At 42.1% G+C, this 25,956-nt stretch overlaps 1 protein-coding gene across 2 annotated transcripts; it reads left to right on the top strand.

Moving 5' to 3' along the window:
- Positions 1–42: 42 nt before the first annotated feature.
- LOC143436327 (retinol dehydrogenase 16-like) lies at positions 43–21,836 on the top strand. Of its 2 annotated transcripts, XM_076920540.1 has the most exons (5): positions 43–2,474; positions 3,086–3,292; positions 18,694–18,952; positions 19,774–19,937; positions 20,402–21,836. In XM_076920540.1, exons 2-5 carry the CDS (start codon positions 3,139–3,141, stop codon positions 20,617–20,619), a joined length of 795 nt encoding a protein of 264 aa, XP_076776655.1. In that variant the 5' UTR covers positions 43–2,474; positions 3,086–3,138; the 3' UTR covers positions 20,620–21,836. The 2 variants fall into 2 exon arrangements, with proteins under 2 accessions (XP_076776655.1, XP_076776654.1); XM_076920539.1 differs by lacking the exon at positions 43–2,474 and having other exon boundaries at positions 2,770–3,292.
- The last annotated feature ends 4,120 nt before the right edge of the window (positions 21,837–25,956 follow it).

A 25,956-nucleotide genomic window follows, 5' to 3' on the forward strand; every position in this document is an offset into this window, starting at 1 on the left:
GGGCCACTGGTCATAAGAAGTTGTAAGCAGTACAATTTGGGTGTCAGAAAATGACTTTCGCTTCTGCAGAAGAGCAGAAAGCTCTTTGATGACTGACTCATTTCTGTAAACATGTATTTATATTACATTTTATATAATTTTATTTGAGATGTCTCACTGCATGGCAGGTGTACTGGCTGGTTTTGTATTAACTTGATATAAGCTGGTGTTATCACAGAGAAAGTAGCTTCAGTTAAGGAAAGGCTTCCATGAGATGCAGCTTTAAAACATTCCCTCAATTAATGATTAAGGAGGGAGAGTTCCTTGTGGGTAATACCATCCCTGGGCTGGTAGTCTTGGGTTCTATAGGAAAGCAAGATGAGCAAGACAGTAGAAGCAAACTAGTAAGTAATATTTCTCCATGGCCTCTGCATCAGCTCCAGCTTCCTGACCTGCTTGAGTTCCAGTCATGACTTCACTTGCTGATCAATAGCAAGTTGGAAGTGTAAGCTGAATAAACTCTTTTCTCTTTAACTTGCTTCTTGGTCATGATGTTCATGGAGGAATAAAAACCTTGAGTAAGACAAATTTGTACCAGGAGTGGGGTAGTCCTGAGCTAACCTGACCATGTTTTGGGGAGGACTGTGGAAGGATTTTGGAACTGTGTGCTAGAAGAGCCATCCAGTGTTAAGAGCTCTGTAGGATATTCTATAGGAGCTTGGAAGATAAAGTTGAGAACAGTGCAAAGAATGGAGGCCTGTCTTGTGAAATTTCAGAGGGAAGGTTAAAGACTCTTACCAGAGCCATTGCTGTATTGATTGTGAAGATTATTTGGCTTTTGTTAGCTGTTGCAGAAGAATTAGCTATGATTTACAAGATGCCAGAGCTAGTAAAGCAAATCTTTTGCATTACTGGGACTATTCATCCTGTTTAGCTGAAGCTAAGAAATTATTGGTGATTATGAAGAGACTATCATCACTAAAGTGAAATCTTCTGGGAAGTGTTATCTGAGAACACAGTGTCTGTGTTCTAGAGATAGCTAAGGTTGTACCTTGTGCTGTGGCTGGACTTGGTATTGTGTAAGAATCACTCAGGTGGTTTTGGTTTTGAAGGCATGAAGGGGTCATGAATAGCAGCTGAGGCTCTGCACTGTGAGAGGTCAAAGAAGGCCATTGGTGAAGAAGGCATAGACTGTATTGCAATTGATGGCCCAGGACTGAAGGGGTCATGTAAAGGGGATGAGACTTGGCACCATGAAGAGAGCCTATGAGGGGCTATTGGTGAAGTCTTGTCGCAGTGGAAGACAGCAGTGTTTTGGAGATGCCAGAACCATGTGATGACCACAGCGAACATCAGATATATGAAGTACAGGCAGCTAGAGTCAAGAAGAAAAGGTGTGTTCTACAAAGAGCAGGACTGGAGAAGTGACAAAAGACCTTGGAGAAACCCTGAAGATAGTGAGTCTGATCCTAGACATTGGCCAGTTTGAGTTTGATTTTTGCTTGTGATTGTGACTGTGCCCTGATATTTGTCCCTGTGGTGGATAGCCCTAGCCTCTTGTTGTCATGGTAATTCCACTCCTGGGAGGGGCTGCGAAGGAGGAGTGAATCTTGTAAACCTTCTGTCCAATCAAATTTGTTAAATAAAGGCTATAGCCAGTGATTGGCAGTAAAAGAGGAGTGGGAGGAGCCAGAGGCAGGGAAAGGGGATAAGAGGAGGTGAGCTGTTGGAGTGAGGGGAGTTGGCGGTTGGTGGAAGGAGAGAGGACGAAGAAGACCTTGACCTAGGAAACCGCAAATTGTTAAGAGCTCTCTTAGCTGGGGAATAGTGTAGTTTAATGGTAAATCTGCCCAATCTAGGCATGCAGCATTCATTTGATACTTATTGACTTGTGTCTTTTCTTCTATGGACTTCCTATGGGCAAGAGATTTACCGCAACATGTCCCTCTTGAAGGAAGAAAATATTTTAGTGGAGCCCACAGTTATGGGACTTTTAATTGTAAAAAGACTTTGAATTTAGAAGATATTACATATTTTAAAGGGATTGAAATGGTAATATGTAACAATTTGCAAAGAATGTGGGACTTTTAAAGTTATTTAGAATGTGGGGATCAATAAGAAAGCAAGGGTTCTGGCTTAATAGTATTGTGTTTGTGTGCCAAGTTGATAAGGGGTCAATTGTACTGGCTGGTTTTCTGTCAACAGGATACAAGCTGGAGTTATCACAGAGAAAGAAGCTGCAGTTGAGAAAATGCCTTTATGACATCCAACTGTAAGGCATTTTCTCAGTTATCAAAGGGGGAGTGCCCCTTGTTGGTGGTACCATCATCCGTGGGCTGGTAGTCTTGGGTTCTATAGGAAAGGAAGCTGAGCAAGCCAGTAGAAGCAAGCCAGTGAGTAACATCCCTTTATGGCCTCCGACATCAGTTTCTGCTTCCTGACCTGCTTGAGTTCCAGACCTGATCTCCTTTGGTGATGAACAGAAACATGAAAATGTAAGCTGAATAAACTCTTTCCAACCCAACTTACTTCTTGGTCATTATGTCTGTGCAGGAATAGAGACCTTGACTAAGATAAAAGATTACAATGAACTTGTAACGTGTAGCCTCATTGTCTTCATCATTACAGTAATCACACTGTATTAATTCATCAGCATGACACAAGGTGACCCGGGACTGGATCATGGGACCTGTGTAATGACATACACATGGATTACCACATCAGTCCAGGAAGCAACAATCCCAAGAGACTAGGCCTGTGTATTGGACAGTCAGTGTTATTTTACTTGGCAGTGAGATAAGGAGAGCCAAAGGGCTTTATGTGTTTGGTGTTCAAAAACAGGCCAAAGACCAGAGATGTGAGGCATTGATAATTATAGGAAATGCAGAGGACTTCACCCCAAAAGGCTGGAGTCCTCCATGCCTATGCCTGCCTTTGGGAGCAGATGCCAGTGTCATTTTGACTCAGAGTATCTCTCTCTCTACGTGAATTCTACAAGCCATGTGGCTCTATCTGGTGGCACTTGTGGGCCTGTGGATGCTCCTGCGCTTGTTCAGGGAGAGGCAGGTGGTGAGCCATCTCCATGACAAGTATGTCTTCATCACAGGCTGTGACTCAGGCTTTGGGAACCTGCTGGCCAGACAGCTGGACAGGAGAGGAATGAAGGTGCTGGCTGCATGTCTGACCGAGGAGGGAGCCAAGCAGCTGAAGAGCAAGACATCTGAGAGGCTGGAGACAGTGATTCTTGATGTCACTAAGACAGAGAGTATTGTGGCAGCCACTCAGTGGGTGAAAGAGCATGTTGGGAACAGAGGTACCATAGAGATTCCTTTCTGTGTTTTTGGTTTTCTCTCAGTGGGTAAAGGGAAGGCCTGTGTAGTCCTGAAATGATTCATGTTGGGGTCATGGTGACATTGGAGTCATTACAGAGCTGACCTTCTAGAGCACATCAGTCTGTCCTCTTCCTTCTACACTGAATCCTCCAAGGTCTGTATTCTTTTATCATCTGGTGCCTTTGGAAGTTTTTATGTCCAAATTATTCTCTGTCCTCCTTGTCTTTGTATGTAGAAAGACTGGATTGCTTAGTGCTGACTCCTAGGTTAGAGACAGTGAGGAGGAAGGAGAGCCTCAGGTTCCTCTGGCCTGGTCTCTACGTGAAGGTCATGGGCCCATGTGCATCTGCTTTCTCATTTCTGGCACACGTTCTTATGCACTACCCGTGCACTTTTACAGGGAGAGCCATAGTCATTGTCATGCTTAGTCCCAAAGTGAAGGAATGCCTTAGGATGGAAAAAGGTAGTGATCTCTCTCTTTAACACAGACACACACCCAGACACAGACAGAGACACACAGACATACACACACACACACAGACACACAGACAGACACTTATACACATTGCCTGTGAATCTCCCTGTCTTTGTCTCTCTCCACTATTTGTATTATTATTTAAAAGATAGATTTATATAAAAATGAATTGGAGACAGTTATTATTCTGAATTCTAGTCATATCAAGCTACAACTAATGTATGATATACTATTCAGTTGATAAAAATAGCAACATATTGACTTGCGTGTTTACTGTATGTGCTTTCTTTCCACTTTAAAAATGTAAGCTTGGGGGCTGGAGAGATGGCTCAGTGGTTAAGAGCACTGACTGCTCTTCCAGAGGTCCTGAGTTCAATTCCCAGCAACCACATGGTGGCTCACAACCATCTGTAATGGGATCTAATGCCCTCTTCTGGTGTGTCTGAAGACAGCTATAGTACACTCACATAAATAAATAACTAAATAAATCTTTAAAAAAAATGTAAGCTTTTGACCACTTTACCACTTGAACATCTTTAATTACAATCATAACATTTAGTGAAGTACAATAACTTGACCCTTATCCAAGCCTTATTACACTTAGCAGGCATCGGCACTAGTATTGTTTGTTTCCTTTGTGTTCTTCTGGCTAGTGTTTTTCAGGTAGGGTTCTAGATATGGAGCTGGTCACTACCTGATGAACCTGTTCCTCAGCTCCTTTCTGTTGGAATTGTCAGAAATGGCCACCAGGCTCACCTTGTTTTATTTTCCTAAGAATTGTCTTGTGATACTTCTAGTCTATTCTGAGTCTTCTGGTGTGTGTATTTTGGGAATCCTAGAATTAAAATATCTGTTTTGCATATTTTTATTAATTTTTTTCCTGCAAACATTTAGATCATGTTTTCCTTTGCCCATCTGCTCCCAAATCCTCCCCATGTACCAGTCACACAATTCATATTCTTTATGTCTCTCCTTCTCTCTGTAGAAAAAACAAAAACAAAATAAAAAATACCAAGGAAAGGTAACATAAACATACAAACCAATAACAAAAAAACCAAACAAGCAGAAATAAGCAAAAAAGCCAGCACAAATCAGAATATAAAAAATGCAGGCCTGTCTTCCTCCGAATATTTCATAGAGTTTAGTTTGTGGAAATACAACAACTATTGTGTGCAAAGCTCTGTGTGTGCCTTTATAATACGAGGGTTACAGTTTGCTTCGTACCCAACTAGCTTTCAAATAACTGAGATTGGACTATGTTATTTATTTATCATGCTTAAAGGGCAGAATTACCGAGAAATATTACTCATCTCAATGCTCTAATCTACCAAGCTTCCAGCCAAAATCAAGGAGATACTGCACTTAAGACTTTCTCTGCTCCAGGTGATTACTTATGGTCTCTCCTAGACTCTTTGTAGGTGGTTAATCCATACTTCTTCTTCTCCAGGTCCCTCCACTGGCAGAGAGAATTCTGGCCTGTTCTCTCCCCTGCTCAGTCATTTCTTGTTAAAGCCTTTATTAACACTCCAGGGAACAATTGGAAAGCTGTTGTTTACACAAGATTGCACCTGGATATTCTCTGAATAAGGGCTGTAACCAGATGCAGTGGACACAGAAATCAGCATTTGAATCTTCACACAGTGCACAATAAAACCCCTACAAGGCACCATTGACACTACAGTGCAGAAAACTGTTCTTTCTCTGGACAGCAGTCATCAGTTACAAATGGTTTCTTGCTTAGAGGTTAGACCATGTGTCCACTTTCCCTCCTCAGTGCTGGGTCACTGTACCATTTTAACTGTGCAGGTCTTATGTGTGCTTCCACAGTCTCTGTGAGTTCATGTGAACAGCAGTCCTGATGTGTCTAGAAGACAGTCTCCTTGGAGCTATCCATCACCTCTGGCTCTTAACATGTTTTTGCCTCCTCATCCTCATAGAATTCTGAGCCTTGAGGGGAGAGGCATAATGAAGACTTCCCTTTTAAGACTGAGTATGCCAGAGTCTCTTACTCTCTGCACATTGGCGACTTGTGTGTCCTTGTGTTAATTGTTGTGTACTTCAAGGCATGTCATCTAGATGGAAATTGATCAAAACATTGGACTTTGAGTGCTTCTAGTAATATGCATTAAGAGTCTTGTTACTGTGTGTTCTCTTAGAATAATAATAATATTTAGTTTTCCCAAAGAACCATGACTTATCTAGTCTCAGGGTCTTGGCCAATCTAGTAGTGTCATTATGGATTCCATCTCAGAAATCACACCTTCTTTTTTTTTTTTCTTCTCAACAGCCTTTATTGGAAGCGCTCTTTTAGGTTTCTGGGAGAGACCCCGAATGCCCAGAATGGGCTGTTTATATACCCTCAGCCCTGGGCGGGGCAAAGCGCATGGAGGTGCTCGGTTGGTCAATTTGCAGTGCCTCATATGCGTATACCTCAGCATACCCCGCCTGGGAGGGGGTGATTGACCAGGTTCGTGGTACCCTAGTGGCACCTCATTTGCATGCCCCATTCGGGAGGGGCTGGAGTCAAATTCCAAAGTGCACTGCGCATGAGCAGTGCACTGGTAGTTACTACTAGAGCCTAAGTAGGTGCCATCTTGGATTGCCGGGTCAGAGCGGCTGATGCGCAAATGCCAGTCAAAGCGGCAGCACGCTGTCAGCCAACAGATCTGCCTTTTCAGTCAGCGGACAGATCTGCGGCTCTGTCAGACTGGCGGCTTACATCTCCCCTTTTTTTGTTTTATTGTAATCCCTAAGTCATAGAACGGGTTCATGATAGTTGCCCTATGAGTGTAGTTGTACAGTGAGGGAAAGCAGAGGCCTGATCTCCTGTGCAAGATGAGATATTGTAATGGGTTTCTTCTCTTGTCGTTGTGCAATGAGTAATACTTCCCATACCCATCTCGATGCCTTTTGATGGGGAAAGGGAGCCTCCGCCCTGGGGTGCCACCAGGAGAGGAGGTTTTTGGCATCAAACCTTTATGCAATCAGGCATACTTTCGGGAAATCTATCCATACTTGTGGAACATTCCCTGTCGAGTACCCATTCGCAAACACCTCAAACTGCCAGTAGAGCACTCCTTAAGGGCTCGTATCTATGAAACCCACTCATATTTCCTTTAGGGTTGCTAGCCAAACATGGGGAGGTTCACCATTCTCGATGGCGGCCAAGGCTTGGTATACTACGGTTTTGTGCCTGGCATGGTCTCTCTTTAGTTTGCATAGAAGCCACATGCAAAAGACGCAACCGGCAAACACCATGGCTCCCCAAACCAGGACTCCTGCCCACTCTTTAAGATGAAACAGCTCCAGCAATCCACTCAGCAAGTCCACTGGTGAGACTGGAATCTAAGCGAGTGGAGTTTACTGTCACAACGGCTATCTGCAACCGCCTCATCAAACTTTCAAAGTCCGCCGACCAATTACCTGTCAAAAAACTAGAAAGCTGACAAGACAGATTAGTAGCTTGAGTATAGCAGTAATACACAATGCAGCATATTTCCATTCACATCCAATTTGTCCCAACTGCCACAGTGCATCCACCTGCTCTTGGACAAGGTCAATTCTTTGACTGACCAGCATGAGTCCTCCTTTTAGTTGGACATTTGAGGATGCTTGTAACTCAAGGGCAGCAGCTGTATTGGTGGATAAGTCATTAAGGACTGTGGCAGTATGTACTGTGTGACTCATTGCCACAACAGCAATGGGAAACTTCCAATGGAGATTATATAGCTTGTGGAAGCGAGAACAACTCCCTCTACCTATACTATAAAGGACTTTCTAAGACTTTGCTAACTTTTAAGTTTGATACAGTTAAGAGTGTGTTAGACAAAGACTGAAAAGATGACACAAATGAATTTGACAGTGCTGTGTGTTGGTGGGCACTGTCAGATGGGGGGTCCAATGTGCTGATTGGTGGGCACTGTCAGATGGGGGGTCCAATGTGCTGATTGCTGCTAACAGCCAGCACAATTAAGGTACAGTTGTGCAGAGATGCAAACTTGTGAATGTAACCATTTTCCTCCCCTCCAGAGAACTACAGGCTGCTGCCAGCCTTCCCCAGCTCAGATGTACCCCGCTTCCCACACACAAGGCTGTCAGGCTTCCTGTCAGCCGCAGCTAGCCCCTGGCCTTCTCCCACTGTTTACAGATGTTCGTTCTCTCAGGGTGCGGCCATAGCCAAATCCCCCTTTTGTTTTTAAAAAAACATTCTTTAAGAGTAGTGTTGGAAGCAGTCTATCCCCAGTATGTCTATCAGTGCCAGCAGCCAAAGCAGCAGTGTTAATAGTCTTCCAGATGCATCGGATGGCAAGAGTAAGCTAGACATGATGGATGAACACTGCCTCGGATTAGATAAAGATCCTGAAACTCAACATAACAATTTTGCTGCAGAAATGGAGAAACTTATTAAGAAATACCAAGCTGCTATGGAAAAAGAGGCTAAGGTGATGGCCAATGAGAAGAAAAAATTTTTGTACCCCATGAGATCTGCCCCCAATCATAACAAAGGGTGACAGAAGATCTGTGCAGCTACCTTTCACTCCACAAAGCAACCACACATCAAAAGGATTAGCAGGCATAGCTATCCTGCCGAGTAAAATTAAGGCCAACATAGGTGGCATAAAAACTTGTACCAATATCTGGTGAAAAAAAATTCTTTTTTGTTTTATGCTAATAAGTATGACGCTCCGCAGCAGAGCGACCAGTTACATTAAGTTGTTCTCTTGGGGTACTGTCTTTTGAAATGCCCAGGTTTCCTGCAAGTAAATCATGCTTTGGTTCTCTCTATCCCTTTTGAAGCTTGTAGGACAGCAGCTGCTAATCCTGCATTGGACAAAGGGCCTCCTATTTCCCTGCATGCCTTCATCCATGCCTGCAATCCTTTAGCTTTCCATGGAGTGATAGCATTCCTACATTCCTTCGTACACTGCTCATAGATAAGCTGTTCTATCAATGGCATGGCTGTATCTGGGTCACCAAAAATCCTCTCTGATGCCTCTATCATTCTTGCCATGAAGTCAGAAAATGGCTCCGTGGGCCCCTGGATGACCTTTGTTAGGTTTCCTGATACCTCTCCTTTGTTGGACAGGGACCTCCATGCCTTTATGGCCATGGCATTAATCTGGCTGTAAACTGGTATGGGATAACCTGTCTGATTTGTGGCCCATTGACCCTGACCCATTAATATGTCAAAGGACCATGCATCTTGGCCATTGATTTGGTTGGCCCGAGCCTGGCTTTGAGTGTACTCGATATACAGGGCCTTCCAGTTCAAATATTGACCCATAGTTAAGCAGGCTTTACCTGTGCTCATCCAATCGGATGGGGTCATGGCACGCAAGGTTAATCTTTCTAACAATGCCTGAGTAAAAGATACATTAATCCCATATGCCTGGACGGACTCAGCCAAGGCCTTTAGTTGCTTAAAACTCTAAAGGCTCATAAAATCTCTGCCGATTATCATCCTCAAAAACAGGAAAGGCCCCCGCGGCCTCCTTCCACATCTGAGGGCAAAAGGAAGATCCCTTTTCCAATGGTGGGCGCTGTGGAACTTCCGCATGAGGCGGTGCACTATGTGCCGCCCATGGCGGTGGCTTAAGCCCATTCCCATCTTTTCTCCCCTCTTCCTGTTTCTTTCTTGAAAGAGTCATTGATTTCATTTTGGCTAGGAACTCCTTCAGCTCCTCCTCCATTTCGTCTAACTTATCCTCTTCCTGTTTATCCTTGGCCTTACTGATGTTTTCCCGATCAAGATCACATCTTTTTTGTATATACTTAGCAGTTCCCCCTTTGAGCTCTGCTTCTTCCTCAGAAGCTAACCCCGACTCATCTGAAGTCTCTAATTCTTTCAAAGAGGGGTAAATCCCTGTGGATACCTCTTCCCTCTTCTCCTTTTTATCCTTTTCAGGTCGTTTAGGCCTGTCTTTGGCTCTGCTAGCTTTTTTCTTATCTTTATCTTTGTACCCCTTATCCTCCTTTTTCTCCTTAAAGGCCCTTTCCTCTTCTGACATGCTCTCCTGATGCTCTTGAAGCAATTTCTGTCCTGCTTTCACACCCTCAACACATCTTTTATCCTCCAAGCAGGCGCATATTATGCACCAAACGGGCCTCATCCCGGGTTTCACTGACCCTTCCTCAGCCTCCCTATCAAGCTCTTGACTCAATTTCTCTCATGAGCCAATGGTTAGAGACCCTGTGAGCGCAAACCATGGGGCTACTTGCTCTATTTCACGTTGAAAGCCCTCTAGGACTTTTCTTTTTCTATCAAGGTGTCATTGCTCAAGGAGCTCTTGCAGCGTGCTCAAGAATTGGCTGGATTGAGTATTCCCCATGTTACTCAGCTACGTGAGGTTTACACACGGGTGGACAGACGGAGTTGTCTAGCCCTGTCTGTCTTAATCAAACATTGGGCTTATATTGTCCCGTTCCCTCAGAAACTTTCCCTTGGGCAAATTGCCGCTAGACTGCGGACTTCTGAACTGCCTCTTTTCCGAGGACTTCTGAACTGCCTCTTTTCCGAGGTCTTCTGAGGTGTCTCTTTACCGAGGTCTTCTGAACTGCCTCTTTTCCGAGGTCTTCTGAGGTGCCTCTTTACCGAGGTCTTCTGAGCTGCCTCTTTACTGAGGTCTTTTGAATCCGTGGATTTTCGAATCCTCTCTTTCTGAGGACCTTTTCTTATTATCCCATTTGACCTTGGAACTTACCGGTACCACCGCTTCTCAGGGTGAAGAGTTCTGAATCCGCGAGAATTTCTCCTCCGGTCCCCTGTGCTCAGTTTCTTCTTCTTTCTTCAGTCCTCTGTCCTGGGTTTCTTCTTTCTTCTTTCTTCTTTCTTCTTTCTTCATTTCTTCTTTCTTCGTTTCTTCTTTCTTCATTTCTTCTTTCTTCTTTTCTTCTTTTTTCGTTCCCGGGTTTCGGCACCACTTTGTTGCCCTCCCCCCCCCCCCCCCCCCCCGCTAGATCAGCAAGGAAGACGCGACAAACTGGATCCTTCTCAACAGCCTTTATTGGAAGCGCTCTTTTAGATTTCTGGGAGAGACCGAAATCACACCTTCAATCTAATGAAAAGCATTTAGTTACACCCATGATGTTGGTGCCTTATCGAATAGTATATCATAAAGTCAGCTCACTGTGGTAGATCAACAACAGGGCTTATGCCTTGGGAATATTAATGACTCTATTTTCCCTCTGGGAATGTCCACTGTATCTTCTGGCACCTGACATGCTAATCAGTAGCAGTAAAGCTTTTAGTTGGGCACCAGATTGCCTTCTTTCAGTTGGATGACATTAGATAGTACAGACTTCAGCTGTTGATGTAGTTAGGGTTTACTGTTCTGAACAGGCACCATGACCAACACAACTCTTAAGGACTAGAAGGACAACATTTAATTGGATCTGGCTTACAGGTTCAGACATCCAGTCTATTATCAAGGTAGAAGTGTTGCAGCATCCAGCAGGCATGATATAGGAGGAACTGAGAGTTCTACATCTTGTTCTAAAGGCAAACCAAAGATTGGCTTCCCTGGAGTTAGGATGAGGGTCTTCAAGCCTATGCCCACAGTGACATTCTTCCTACAACAAGGCCATGTTATTTCTTTGTAGGCCTTTCAGAATGGTTCCTTGAAGATCCATTACTTAAAGGCGAAAGGAATGAGTGAGGGCCACCTGTGGTTTTGTGATAAAGAGAGTACCATGTGTTCAGGTTGACAGTGGAAAATCTGTCCTATTGGTTATTAACAAAGATTTTGACCTTTCTTATCCTTTCCCTGGGTGTCTTAGTTAGGATTTTTACTCTTGCAAGTGAACTTCATGACACAAAAGCAAGTTGTTCTAGGAAAAGGTTTATTTAGGTTACACTACTACATTACTGTTCATCACCAAAGGAACTCAGGACAGCAACTCAAACTGGGAAGGATCCTGGATGCAGAAACTTGTGAAGAAATCATGGATGGTTGCTGCTTACTGGCTTGCTCCATATCGCTTTCCCATCCTGCTTTCTTATAGAGCCCACAACAGCTGCCCAGGTATGGCCTCACCCACAATGGACTGGACCCTCCTTAGAAGATCAGTAATATTGAAAATGCTCTATAGCTGGATCTTATGGAGGCATTTCCTCAACTGAGGCTCCTTCCTCTCTGTTGACTCTAGCTTGTGATATGTTTTCAGAAAATCAGCCAATATATTGGGTTTTGTAATCAACTGAGGAGAGTCGAACAATATTGATGACAATCAATATTGATGCTGACAAATACTGAGAGTTGATCAATATTAATTTTCATCAATATAGATGTTTATCAACAATTAGAGTTGATTATTATTAATTTCAATGCTGGCAGAAACTAAACGCATGGCTCAGTTTTTCAAATCTCCCACAATCAAGTTTCCATTTGTTTATTTACCAACCAGATTTCCTTCAGAGATTAATTTTGTCTTATCTTTCTTTTTTATTTTGTGTTTTCCTCTTTTCTTCTCTTCTTTATGACTGTCTTTTCTAGTTACTATAATAAGGAATGATATGGAAACTAATTCTTCCTTATTGTTTTGGGCACTTCAATGACACAGGTAGCCGGGTGTAAACTGCTCAGCGTAATGTGAACATACAACTGTCTTGCTCAGAATTCTCTCTCTATGAATTGATGCTATGAACACACTTATAGATGAAATATTGCATTTGTGTTTGCATAGAGTTAAAGCTTTTGAGTCTTATCATTATGTCATGAAGTGTGTTGGGTTACATAGCAGTCATGTGCTAGAGAAGGAGTTGAAATACTACATATATATCCATAGGTAGAAGTAACAACAAGACTCTGGGATAGCCCACTCCCAGTGAATCACATAATCCAATATAGCCACACCCACTCCAAAAGGGCCACACTTCCTAATCCCTCTCCAGCACTGCCCCACTCTCAGGAGTAAACATTTAAACATATGAGCCTATGGCTGCTATTTCCATTCAAACCACCACAACAAATAAGAGAATAAAATCTCTAGAGATGGCTTCATTTTATACATCACAAATGTACTTTTATGGTTTCCAGATTAACAATGGTAAACCATGTTTTCACCATTGGTTCTTAAACTTAGCAAGTGATAAGGGACTGCTGGCTGATTCTCTGGTAGAGAACTGGGCCACAACGTATTTTTTTATTTAATTTTAATTTTATTTTTATTGGATATTTTATTTATTTACAATACAGATGTCATCTCCTTTCCCCATTTTCCCTCTCTAGAACCTTCTATCCATTTCCCCCTCCTCCTTTATGCTTTTATACCATTTTAATTACATGCACAAATTAAGGTCAGTGCTATGTTGAGGGTCTAGCAATACTATAGATGTAGATAGTCAAGGAACAAAGAAGACAATAAACAAAATAGCCAAAGAGAAAGCAAGGCATTAAAACCAGTTATGTGAACACTCCAGTGATCACTGTTTCTAAGGGCTTATCAGGATGATCAAAGTATCTGAGCCTACTTCCTTGTTTTAGCCAAGGTTACTTTCATGTCTGAAGCCTACTTCTTTGTACTATCCTAAAATTTAGATTCCTATTTGAAATTACTTCTTTGTTCTAGTCTAATATTTAGATTCCTACCTGAGATTACTTCTTCGTTCTAGCCCAATGTCAGATTCCTGCCTGAAACCCACCTCCTTGTCCTTGGCCAATATCATATTCCTGCCAAGAGAACCATTTTCTTGTCCTTGGCCCAAGTCAGATTCTTGCCATGCAGCCCCAAAAGCTTTCTGCTTCTCCCGTATTTTTTATTTCATATACAAGACTGAACCTGTCTTAGGTCATTCTGACAAGAATGCCTTTTTTACCCATCATGGAAATTGCATTATCAGAAGCAATGTACTTCTCTCTTAGCATGGTAAGGCTCTGTGTAGAATGTTACCAGTCCTTGGCTTGCCAGCCTCTTAATTTAATAACTTTGTCTGTAGGTCCATCTTCAGGTTCAAGCCATGTACTTTGGCTGCCAACATGTTGATGTTGTTAAAGAAAATCCTTAACACAATGGGCAGGAATAAAGGTGTTTCCAGGACAAAAAGGGCTAGCATGATCAAGCTATATATGCCATTTTTGAAGCTTGACCAAAATAGAAATACTGACCTCAGGCAATGTGAAATTGTATCCCCATTATCTTCAGCATCAACACTTAGAAGAGCAGCATTTTTGAAATTCATAAGCTTACTATGTATCATTAAAACTTCCCGAGAGGTGTTAGAATTATGCTAAATACACTGCAAGTTTCTTTAAACTTCTTTCTAATTATCATGACTACCACTGTAAATTGTAGAACTAACATGAATCCAATGGTATTTGGCATGACACTCAAGATGACTCCTTACCCTTAAACTCTGAACATCTTTCCAGTAATTTGAATAGAATAAAGAGCATCAATTCGTTCTTCCAAATGACTATCTAAATCCTTTCGTATATTTGACATGTTAGTAACATTTTTTTCCCTAAATGATTAACAAAAGTAGCTGTCTTAACTTCTTCTGTCATAGCAATTGCAGAAGCAGTGGTGCTATCAGTTATGTAATTAAAGCTGTTATACCAGCAATAACGAAGCCCACTACCCTCTTGTTGATGCTTAAAGCCTGACTCACTTCCTTCAACACTTGCAAGCTATTTTTAGAATATCAAGGTTCTGTGATACTCAGTGCACTAAAACAAAAGCTGGTTGACACACCTCCATAACTGAAATCCCGGATTTCAAAACACAAACACAATTAGAAGGTGCACAATCAATGCAATTTATACTAAATACTGTAGAAGAAACAAAAGTATTTTTAACTTGACAATTAAAAGAACCTTAACACATGTGCTAACACAAGTTTCAAATCCAGATCCTGCCCAACTCTATCTCTTGCTAACATAACATCATAGAGAACTACAGCTAATTTCCATATATGTCTCTGAAAATGTCCAGAACCAGACTTCCAAATACAGACTGTTATTTCTAATATTGGATTGATTTCTAGTCCAGTCCATGATTGAGCCTGAATAACTTGTCATATTTAATAACAATACAAGAGGCATTATAACTTCTCTTTTTGATTTTTCTCTTCCACAAGGTCTAAGAACTTGAGGCAAGGCAGCTTGTCCCATCAGGAGTATAGGCAATCAATGGTGGGTTGGGAACTTATGTCCAATGCAGCTTTCCAGTCACCATTGTTAGACCACTCAGCAAGCTCATGGGTCAGCATCATTTTTTCTTCTGGCATATGCATGTCTCACCCATCCCTCTGGCGGCCACCATGCTCCTTCAGAATTCTGCAGAAAAAACACAAACATGCCCTCTTCTTTATATTAAATACCTGATCAGGATCATGCCTTATGCCAGTAAGTGGATTTTTCCCTTTCACCTATACATAACTATGCTGAGTGTAGACCCCCATAGATACTTGTTGGTTGGTGGGCTAAGAGAAGCAGCTGGGTGCTTGGTCGAGCATAAGCCTGTTACCCTGGACCCTTATTGGAAAGCAGGAGTTTGGCTCTGCCTCCTGGCCCTGGTTCTTTTTTATTTAGCTTCAGCACCCCCCCAGTCTCTCCCACAGAGAGGTCTATGGCCATCAGACACGAGGAACAGGCCTCAGGCACTGGAGAGATTTATATAATAATGAGATGCCTGAAGGCCAGAAGGTGGAGCCAATTAAGCATTCTTCCCCAGCCCCTCAACCCTCTCTCCCTCCAGATTTAACTCAGGTCTGCCCTGGGTTTTATGGGGGTGCACATCCAGATCCATCCACCATCTACCATGACATTAAAGCCTGCTAAAACCCATGGACATTTTTGTGTCATTGGGGTTGTGCCACGAGGAACCATAGAGAAGGCCTTTAATGAGCCACTGTAGCCACAGCTACGTTGCCTAACTTTCTACCTGGAGGAACCATCAGCATTCCCAGCCACCCTACCCAAAGATACTCAGCAAAAGGTTTCTTGGCATGCAAATTTTTTAAAAAAAATTTAAAATAAAAATAAAAAGAACACGATTTAAGTAAATTTGGGGTGTACAGGGGGTATAGCTCCTCTTTTTTTTTATTTTATGAAGATTTTTTTGAGTTCCATGGGCCCATTCCACAGTCTCTTGTCCTTGACTATTATAAGGAATCCCTGTAATAGGGGTAATGTTAAATTGCTGCTAAAATATCTCAAATGTTTGACTGCCATAGCTATTTCCATTATCTGTGTTTTGTTTGTTTGTTTGTTTTTCTTTTATTTATTTATTTTTAGTTATTGGGTACTTTATTTATCTGCATTTCAGATGTTATCCTCTTTCCCCATTCCCCACACCCAGAAACTCCTTAACTCATCCTCCTTCCTCCTATTTCTATAAGGGTGTGCCACCACTCATCTACCCACTCCCACCTCTCCTCCCTTGAATTCCCCCTCACTGGGACATTCAGCCTTCAAGGGACCAAGGCCCTCCTCTCCCACTGATGCCTGAAAAGTCCATCCTCCTCTACAAATACAGCTAGAGACATGGGTCCCCCCATGTGTGTTCTGAGGCTAGCTGTTTAGACGCAGGGAGCTCTGGTTGATAGGTATTGTGGCTCGCCCCATGGGGCCACAAGCCCCTTCAACTCCTTCAGTCTTCTATCTAAGTCCTTCAATGGGAACCCTGTGATCAGTTTGATGGTTAGCTGTGAGCATCCGCCTCTGTATATCTGAGGCTCTGGCAGTGCCTCTCAGAAGACAGGTATATCAGGCTCCTGTCAGCATGTACTTCCTGACATCCACAACAGTGTTTGCATATGGTGATTGCATCTGGGCCGGATCTTTAGGCAGAGCAATCTCTGGATGGTTTCTCCTCCAGTTTCTGCCCCACACATTGTCTCATATTTGCTCCTGTGAGTATTTTGTTACTCCTTCTAAGAAGGACGAAAGCACCCACACTTTGGTCTGTTCCTTTCTTGGGCTTCATGTGGTCTATGAATTATGTCTTGGGTATTGCAAGATTTTGGGCTAATATTCATTTATCAGTGAGTGAATACCATGTGTGTTCTTTTGTGATTGGGTTACCTCACTCAGGATGATTTTTCTAGTTCCATCCATTTGCCTAAGCATTTCATGAATTCACTGTTTTTAATAGCTGTGTAGTACTCCATTGTGTAGATGTACCACATTTTCTGTATCCATTCCTCCGTTGACAGAAATCTCAGTTCTTTCCAGCTTCTGGGTATTATAAATAAGGCTGCTATGAACATAGTGGATCATGTGCCCTTGTTAAATGCTGGAACATCTTTTGGGTATATGCTCAGGAGTGATTTTCTGAGCACACAGGTAATATTATGTCCAATTTTCTGAGGAACTGCCAGACTGATTTCCAGAGTGGTTGTACAAGCTTACAATCCCACCAACAATGGAGGAGTGTTCCTCTTTCTCCACATCCTCACCAGCATCTGCTGTCATCTCAGTTTTTAATCTAAGCCATTCTTACTGGAGTGAGGTGGAATCTCAGGGTTGCTTTGATTTGCATTTCTCTGATGACTAAAGATGTTGAACATTTCTTTAGGTGCTTCATGGCCATTTGATATTCCTCAGTTGAAAAATCTTTGTTGAGCTCTCTACCCCATTTTTAAAAACAAGGTTATTTAATTTTCTGGAGACTATTTTTTTGAGTTCTTTGAAAATTTTGGACATCAGCCCAATTTTGGTAAAGACCTTTTCCCAATCTGTTGGTGGCCATTTTGTCCTATTGAGTGTCCCTTGCCTTATAGAAGCTTTGCAATTTTATGAGGTCCCATTTGTCAGTTCTTGATCTTAGAGCATAAGCCATTGGTGTTCTGTTCAGAAACTTTTCTCCATGTCCATGTGTTCAAGGCTCTTCTCCACTTTCTCTTCTATTAGTTTCAATGTGTCTGGTTTTTTATGGAGGTCTTTGATCCACTTGGACTTGAATTTGTAGAAGGAGATAAGAAAGGATTGATTTGCATTTTCCTATATGCTGACCTCCAATTCAACCAGCACTACTTGTTGAAAATGCTGTCTTATTTCTACTGTATGGATTTAGCTCCTTTGTCAAAGATCAAGTGACTGTATGTATGCGGGTTGATTTCTGGGTCTTTGATTCTATTCCATTGATTTTCTTGCCTATTTCTGTACCAACACCATGCAGTTTTTATCACTACTGCTCTGTAGTACAACTTGAGGTCAGGGATGGTGATTCCTTCAGACGTTCTTTTATTGTTGAGAATAGTTTTCATTATCCTGGGTTTTTTCTTATTTCAAGTAAATTTGAATTGCTCTTTCTATCTCTGTGAATTATTGAGTTAGAATTTTCATGGGGATTGCAATAAATCTGTAGATTGCTCTTAGCAAGATGGCCATATTTACTATATTAATCCTGCCAATCCATGAGCATGAGAGATTTCCTTCTTCTGAGATCTTCTTCAGTTTCTTTCTTCAGGGACTTGAAGTTCTTGTCATACAGATATGTCGCTTCTTGGTTAGATTCACCCTGAGGTATTTTACATTATTTGTGACTATTGTGAAGGATGTCATTTCTCTAATTTGTTTCTCAGTCTGCTTATCCTTTAAATAGGGTAGGGATAATTATCTGTTTGAGTTAATTTTATATCCAACCACTTTGATGAAGTTGTTTATCAGGTTAAAAGTTCTCTGGTGGAAGTTTTGTGCTTATTTAAGTTTAATATCATATCATCTGCAAATAGTGATATTTTGACTTCTTTCCTATTTGTATACCTTTGGCTTCCTTAAAAGATGAAGCTTCCATGCTTTGATCCAACAGTCTCCAACATGAGTTCCCCAGTCCTGTGGATACCCTGCTCTTATTCATTGCATACTATTGTCCAGTAAAACGTCACTGTGTTCTTAGCTTGTTGAATGTACATTTCTTCCATAATTAAACCTGTGTGGTATGATGGTCTATTTTTACTGTTTCTAGGACTCTGGGGCCTGGTCAACAATGCTGGCATCTCCATCCCCTCCAGTCCCAATGAGTGGATGAACAAACAGAACTTTGCAAGTATACTGGATGTGAACCTGTTGGGCATGATTGAGGTGACTCTGAGCATGCTGCCCTTAGTGAGGAAGGTGAGGGGCCGTGTTGTCAATGTCTCCAGTGTCTTGGGCCGATTGTCTTTTGGTGGTGGTGGTTACTGCATCTCCAAGTATGGCATAGAGGCCTTCTCAGACTCTCTCAGGTACTGGAAGGGAAGGGGACTCAAAGGGTGCTTTGAGATGGTTTTTATCTAGTCATACTCTTAAACTCCCTATCATGGGGAGGACACTAGAGTTTTGGGCCTCTCTCACCTTCTGCTCACTGAATCATTCACTTGGAAGAACATTTTCATGTCTCTATAAGTGTATGACTAAGGCAGGAGTTGAGTTCATTTTATTCTTTTATGGAGGAGGGAGGACATTGGGGGACAACACTGGCATACAATTGGGACTATGAGGGTTTTGGTTCAAGAATCCATTCCCTTGAAATCTATATGCTGAGCATTTGTTTAAAATGAGTTGAATATTTTTTCAATTCCACAGATAGGTATCAGGCCCTTGTAGAATCCACAATAAACACATTCTACCAAAAATTATGTGCTTCTACCATGACCTAAAGACTATGGTAAGTTAGAGACTGAGAAGGTATCAAAGAATTGTCCTGAGAGCTTCCTGGGACAGATGTGGGGCAGATGCAGACGTACTAGTGAGGTGAAAATGACCTGGACAAGGACTAGAATTCTTTGCATCTGCACTACATGGAGAAAGGTCTTATACAGTGCCATAGACCAGATGTTCAGTTTTAGGCCAGTGAACTACACACCACAATACTATTATGACATACAAGAGTAGAGAGGCAATGCCCTTATCACAAGATTCTACTTCATTTGCTGTATACCCCAGATCCAAAAGGTGTGGCATTTTTTTTTTCCACCACAGGCTCCTGGTCCCATGCTACTGTAGTCCTATTAAAGGGTTCTCACTGAAAGACCTCTGAAAAACTTGACATGTGTCTATCTTGTAGGAGGGAGCTCTCCTATTTTGGGGTGAAGGTGGCTATTATAGAGCCAGCCTTCTTCCTGACTGATGTGACCAGTAGTGCCAGAGTAATCTCAAATATCCAGATGTTGTGGAAAAAGACCAGCTCAGAAATCTGGGAGACCTATGGCGAGAAATACCTGGCATCATGTAAGTGAGCTGTGAGGCTCAAAGCTACATACAATTCTGAATACTTAACCCTTTGCTAATTTTAGCAGTTCCAATGCCTTTCTCTTTATACTCAAAGAAAAATAGTTTAGATCTATTTCCTTGTGGTGGAGGACTGTTAGTGTATGCGGTAAGAAAAACAGTCTTGTTTTTCATAATATGCTGCTCTGTTCCTTCTGATCCTCTCATGATCATGGGCCTGTAAGCAAAGGTAGGAATGGGAGGTGATATAAGACTAGCACTTACCGTGAACTGTGATACAGGTGACTGAGTGCATAATTATCCTTAAATATTGCATGTGGTCCTTCTGAGGAACTGGGACAGGTTAGGCGTGGGTTTCAGACACATGGATTCTCCCACATAGGGAAAAGTAATTCTCCTGTATGCTTGAGTCAGGCAGGATTTGTGGGAGCTAAATGACCACCTTGATTCTTCATTGTTTATAGATCTAAAAGATCTAAATGGATTGGATCAGATGTGCAACAAGGACTTGTCTTTGGTTATGGACTGCATGGAGCACGCTCTGACTGCCTGTCACCCTCACACCCGATACTCAGCTGGTTGGGATGCCAAGCTCTTCTACCTCCCCTTGAGCTACCTGCCCACCTCTCTTGTGGGCGCCCTTCTCACTTTGATATCTTCAAAGCCTGAGGAAGCTCTGTAAATTCTTTACCTGTGTGAACATTTGGGAGGATGTAGGTACTGTGTGATGGGAGGAATCCTCAGGAGAAGGTAAGAATGTCAAGGGAGGGAGGTCAACTCGCTGGGGTTTTTAGTATATCATCTCCATCCTACTAATTTTCCTGTGATACTACTCAAGACTGATGGCGATCAAAGAAAAAGCCGAAAAATTCCAAGTGATTCAGATACAGAAGTGCTGACTGTTGCACTGGCTCTGAGCATCATGGCCTACCATGTGCATCCAAACAAATCAGTAAATTGGGACTCGCTTGTGACAATGACTGCCCTACGATCTCTGAAGAAAATGCACATGCCCTGTCTAATTTCCACCCCTTTGAATCATGGAATTATCCCTGTTCTGAATTCACCTCGACCATGGTGAGGGGTTTGAGAGGAGTCACTAATAATGCCAGCACTCATGCCCTGGATTTAGATTGACAGGCCCTGAGTGGGAGGTTCAGACCCTGGTGGTGAGACTCCAGCATGGGATGGTAACACCAATTTTTCATTTATTTTGAAATCATGACTTTTTACGGGGGACTCTTCTTATTTTTTGAGCAAATATGAGGTGATCTCCGTGCTCTGACTTTTAAACTATTGCTTTTCCATTTAGTGGAGTTTGGATCATAGAAATAAAGGAAATGTCACAAGAAGAGGCAGCACAGGTCAGCAGGTTTATACTTGACTGTCTCAGCCCTTCCAGCCACTGAGGTGGAAAAAACTGCTCTCCACTCAAAACTTAACAACACATAAAACAGAAGACTGTGCATGCATATCCATGAACAGAATTGACCAGTAGGTCTCAGCCTCACCCCTCCCTTCCTGCAGACCCACTAAGTGACCATCCCTTCTTTCAGATTCACTAAGTGACAATGTTGACAGTATCCTTCTCAACACTGGTCTTTCATTTTTGGACCAACATTTTTACCAAAGAGCAAGGTTCTTGAACTTGCCATGGTCTTTGAGTCCTGGGTCTGCCTGCTGCTAGGTTGTTAAATCTCAAGAGTAGGCTGAGCAGGAAAAGCATGCATGGATAAGGCAGAGAATCCTGGGTACAGTACAGACTTTCCTTGGAGGTACTTCCATAGATGCCTGACTCTTCTTGTCTCAGTAGAAATGTGGAGGCCATGGAGCCATAGGAGAAACTTGTAAATAAACAATAATTTTTGATTTAATTAAAATAGAATTTCCTCTACCCTATCATGTGGTGGTCATTCATTTTACCTATGTTATGTTGAAATCTTTGTTTTAGGATCCTTGAGCTTATGTGTATGTACCTGTATGATACATGTATGGGAGGATCCTCAGAGGTGAGAAGAAAGATGAGGGCCAGTGGATATAAGAAGTTTCAGCCATAGAATATGAGTGTCAGGAAATGACTTTGGGTTCTACAGAAGATCAGAAAGGTCTCTTGATGGCTGTCTCATTTCTCCAAAACATGTATTTATACTATATTTTGCTCTACTGTATTTAGAGATGTCTCACTACATGGCAGGTGTACTGGCTTTTTTTTTTTCTTTTTTCTTTTTTTTTTTATTAGATCTTTCATTTACACTTCAGATACCATCCCGTTTCCCCATTCCCCCCCCCTTAGAAAACCCCTATCCCATGCCCCCTTTTCCTTTTTGCATTTATACATTTCTTTAAGAAATGTTAATCATAAGCTTTATGAGTTTGGTATTGTTCAATCAGAGGTGTAACCCACTACCCAACCTAGATATATCAACTATCTTTGACTGGTGGAGATACATGAACATCTGCTTCCCTGTCTCCCCCCTTTATCTCTCTTTCATCACCTAGCTTCTCCTCTCCTTCTTCTTCTCCTCTTCTTACTCCTTTTCTTCCTCTCACTACTCCTCCCACCTTAGCTGCTCCTACACATCACCCTTCCTGTTAAAAGGAAACTTTTCTCTCAAAATACAATTAGAGCATAATTATGCCTATTTGTACCAGTGAGGTACAAGATAGTCCTAATACCCAGTCCATCCTTTTGTTGACTAACCAGCACCTCTGTCATCTATCCTAACTAAAACACTTAGTTCTGAACCTGGCTTTTTCCTTGGCTTTAGGATGAATGTCAGCTGATGACCATACACTCAGATCTTTTCTCTCAAAGTAAATAGCTATAAGTTTTCAACCCCGTCAGAAATCCAGAATGACTGAGTTGACTATAATTGTGGGAAGCACAAAGCATAGCTTCTAACCCTTAGCCAATTTATAGAGACCTCTGAACACCTGGACACTCGCTCTACTTCAAAACGTTGGAGCATCTGTTCTTCTGCCTTCTGGCCCAGGATCATCTGACAGACCTTAGTGCTGCAGAATTATTAAGGGCTGATTACTCTGTCTTGGCAGATATAATCAGTCGACTATTCTGCAAGTGTGTCCTTTTCTGGACAGTAATTTGTCTGTAGAAGGAAAGTGGCAATTCTTGCCTAGTGGCTGTCTCACCACAACTGGAGTAACTCCAAGGATGCTCAATTTCTTCTTAGAATTTAACATAGGAAGCTGTCCGGAGCAGACAGGTCTCTAATGAAAATGAACATTAATACTGAAATGTTTGTCATGTCAATTCTAAGGATTTCTGATGTTTTGAAAACCAGCTATCCATGTAAGGTAATCTGGACTGTTGCCTGTTAACTCCACTCAGCTATTTCTGAATAAAACATAGAGAACACCCTTATAATAAACTCCAAGTCATGAATTTGCTATAGTCCTTAACTCACAGGCTGACCATCTCAAATCAGTTAAAAAAGTTAAAGAAGGACTGGGTCTAAGCTTTGTATTCCTAAGTGTGTTATACTGGTACAATGCCTATGAGAGTAACAATATTCATCTCACTCTTATATCACTAAGAAGCTCATGCCAATGAAAACCTTAAAATTTGTAAACAAAGTAACTTGGTGCCATTTAAGAATTTATATCTTCATCTTGATATTAATTATACAGATTTCTACTAATAGGTTATGGCTATGCAATAAACCCTAGCTAATCCTCTCTATTCCGACAAAACCACTACTTTTCCCTAGGGAGACAGCCCAACATTTACCACCTTAGTCTCCATGCCCAGGGAATAGGGGCGCTGACTCATCATTAGCTTCTTCAAGCTGTTTATGGGCATTGAGATATTAGAAGAGGAGTGGGGGGGGGGGGAGAGCAAGTTGACAATCCTCTGATGCTGTGTCTTCGCTGCCTCCAGATGGAATTCTCGGACCTCAGAGGTTTGAGCAGGTCTGCCCAGCTTGCTTGTTGAGTAGATAAACCAAGGCTGATCATTCTGCAATATACAATTCTCAAAACAAATTTTAGTATCAAGATAGTTTTTTTTTTAAAAGAGGGCTGACATTTTATTAAGAATGTTGGTTCTAACCGCTTTTCTATTTTTCCCCTCTTTTATTGGATATAATATTTACATTTCAAATTTTATCCCCTTACCATATTTCCCCCACCACCCAGGAACCCCTTATCCCATCCCCCCTCCTCCTGCCTCTATGTAGGTGTTTACCCACCTACCCCCAGCCTCCCTCCCCACCCTCAGATCCCCCCCCCTCTGTGCTCAGCCTTCAGGGTACCAATGATCTTGTCTCCCACCTATGCCCAACAGGGCCATCCTCCCCTACATATACAGCTGGAGTCATGTGTCTCTCCCTATGTGCTCCTGGGCTGATGGTTTAGACCCTGGGGAGCTCTGGCTGGTTGGTATTCTTGCTCTCCTCACAGGGCCACCAGCCCTTATGGTTCAAGGTTCCTTCAATTTAATCTCTAACTCCTCCATTGGGAACTTTCATCATATTAATGGATAGCTGTGGGTATCTGTCTCTGGGTAAGTCCGACTCTGAGAGACCTCTAAGGAGACAGCCTTATCAGGCTGCTGTCAGCTTTCCCATCCTGACATCCCTATCAGCGTCTATTTTTGGTGACTGCCTATGGAATGAATACCCAGACACAATGGTCTCCCTACAACCCCCCCTTCAGATTCTGACCCACACTTTGTCTCCATATTTGCTCCCTTGGTTATTTAGTTACTCCTTCTAAGAAAGACCTAGGCATCCTCACTTGTTCTTTCTTCTTCATGAGCTTCATGTCGTCTGGTAGTTGAATCTTTGTTGTTTCAAACTTTTGGGCTAATCTCCGCTTATCAGTGAGTAAATACCATGTGTGTTCTTTTGTGATTGGGTTACCTCACTCAGGATGATATTTTCTAGATCCATCCATTTACCTAAGAATTTCTCGAATTCATTATTTTTAATAGCTGAGTAATATTCCATTGTGTAAATGTACCACATTTTTTGTATCCATTCCTCTGTTGAAGGGCATCTGGGTTCTTTCCAGCTTCTGGCTATTATAAATAGGGCTGCTATGAACATAGTGGAGCATATGTCTTTGTTATTTGTTGAGGCATTTTCTGGGTATATACCCAGAAGTGGTATAGCTGGGTCCTCAGGTAGTGCTATGTCCAATTTTCTGAGGAACCGCCAGACTGACTTCCAAAGTGGTTGTACCAGCTTGCAACCCCACCAACAATGCAGGAGTGTTCCTCTTTCTTCACATCCTCGCCAGCATCTACTATCACCTGAGTTTTTGATCTTAGCCATTCTGACTGGTGTGAGGTGATATCTCAGTGTTGTTTTGATTTGCATTTCCCTGATGACTAAGGATGTTGAGCATTTCTTAAGGTGCTTCTCGGCCATTCGAGTTTCCTCAGTTGAGAATTCTTTGTTTAGCTGTCTACCCCATTTTTTAATGGGGTTATTTTGTTGTTTGGCGTCTAATTTCTTGAGTTCTTTGTAAATATTAGATATTAGCCCCCTATCAGATGTAGGATTGGTAATGATCTTTTCCCAATCTGTTGGTTGCCGTTTTGTCTTGTTGACAGTGTCCTTTGCCTTACAGAAGCTTTGCAATTTGATGAGGTCCCATTTGTCGATTCTTGATCTTAGAGCATAAGCCATTGGTGTTCTGTTCAGGAACTTTTCCCCTGTGCCTAGGTATTCGAGGGTCTTCCCCAACTTCTCTTCTAATATTTTCAGTGTACCTGGCTTTATGTGAAGGTCCTTTATCCACTTGGAGTTGAGCTTTGTGCAAGGAGATAAGAATGGATTAATTTGCATTCTTCTACATGTTGACCTCCAGTTGAGCCAGTACCACTTGTTGAAAATGCTGTCCTTTTTCCACTGGATGAATTTAGCTCCCTTGTCAAATATCAAGTGACCATAGGTATGCGGGTTCATTTCTGGGTCTTCAACTCTGTTCCATTGATTGTCCTTTCTGTCTCTGTACCAATACCAAGCAGTTTTTATCACTACTGCTCTGTAGTACA

The sequence above is a fragment of the Arvicanthis niloticus genome, chromosome 22, assembly GCF_011762505.2.
Source record: "Arvicanthis niloticus isolate mArvNil1 chromosome 22, mArvNil1.pat.X, whole genome shotgun sequence".
Taxonomy (NCBI): Eukaryota; Metazoa; Chordata; class Mammalia; order Rodentia; family Muridae; genus Arvicanthis; species Arvicanthis niloticus.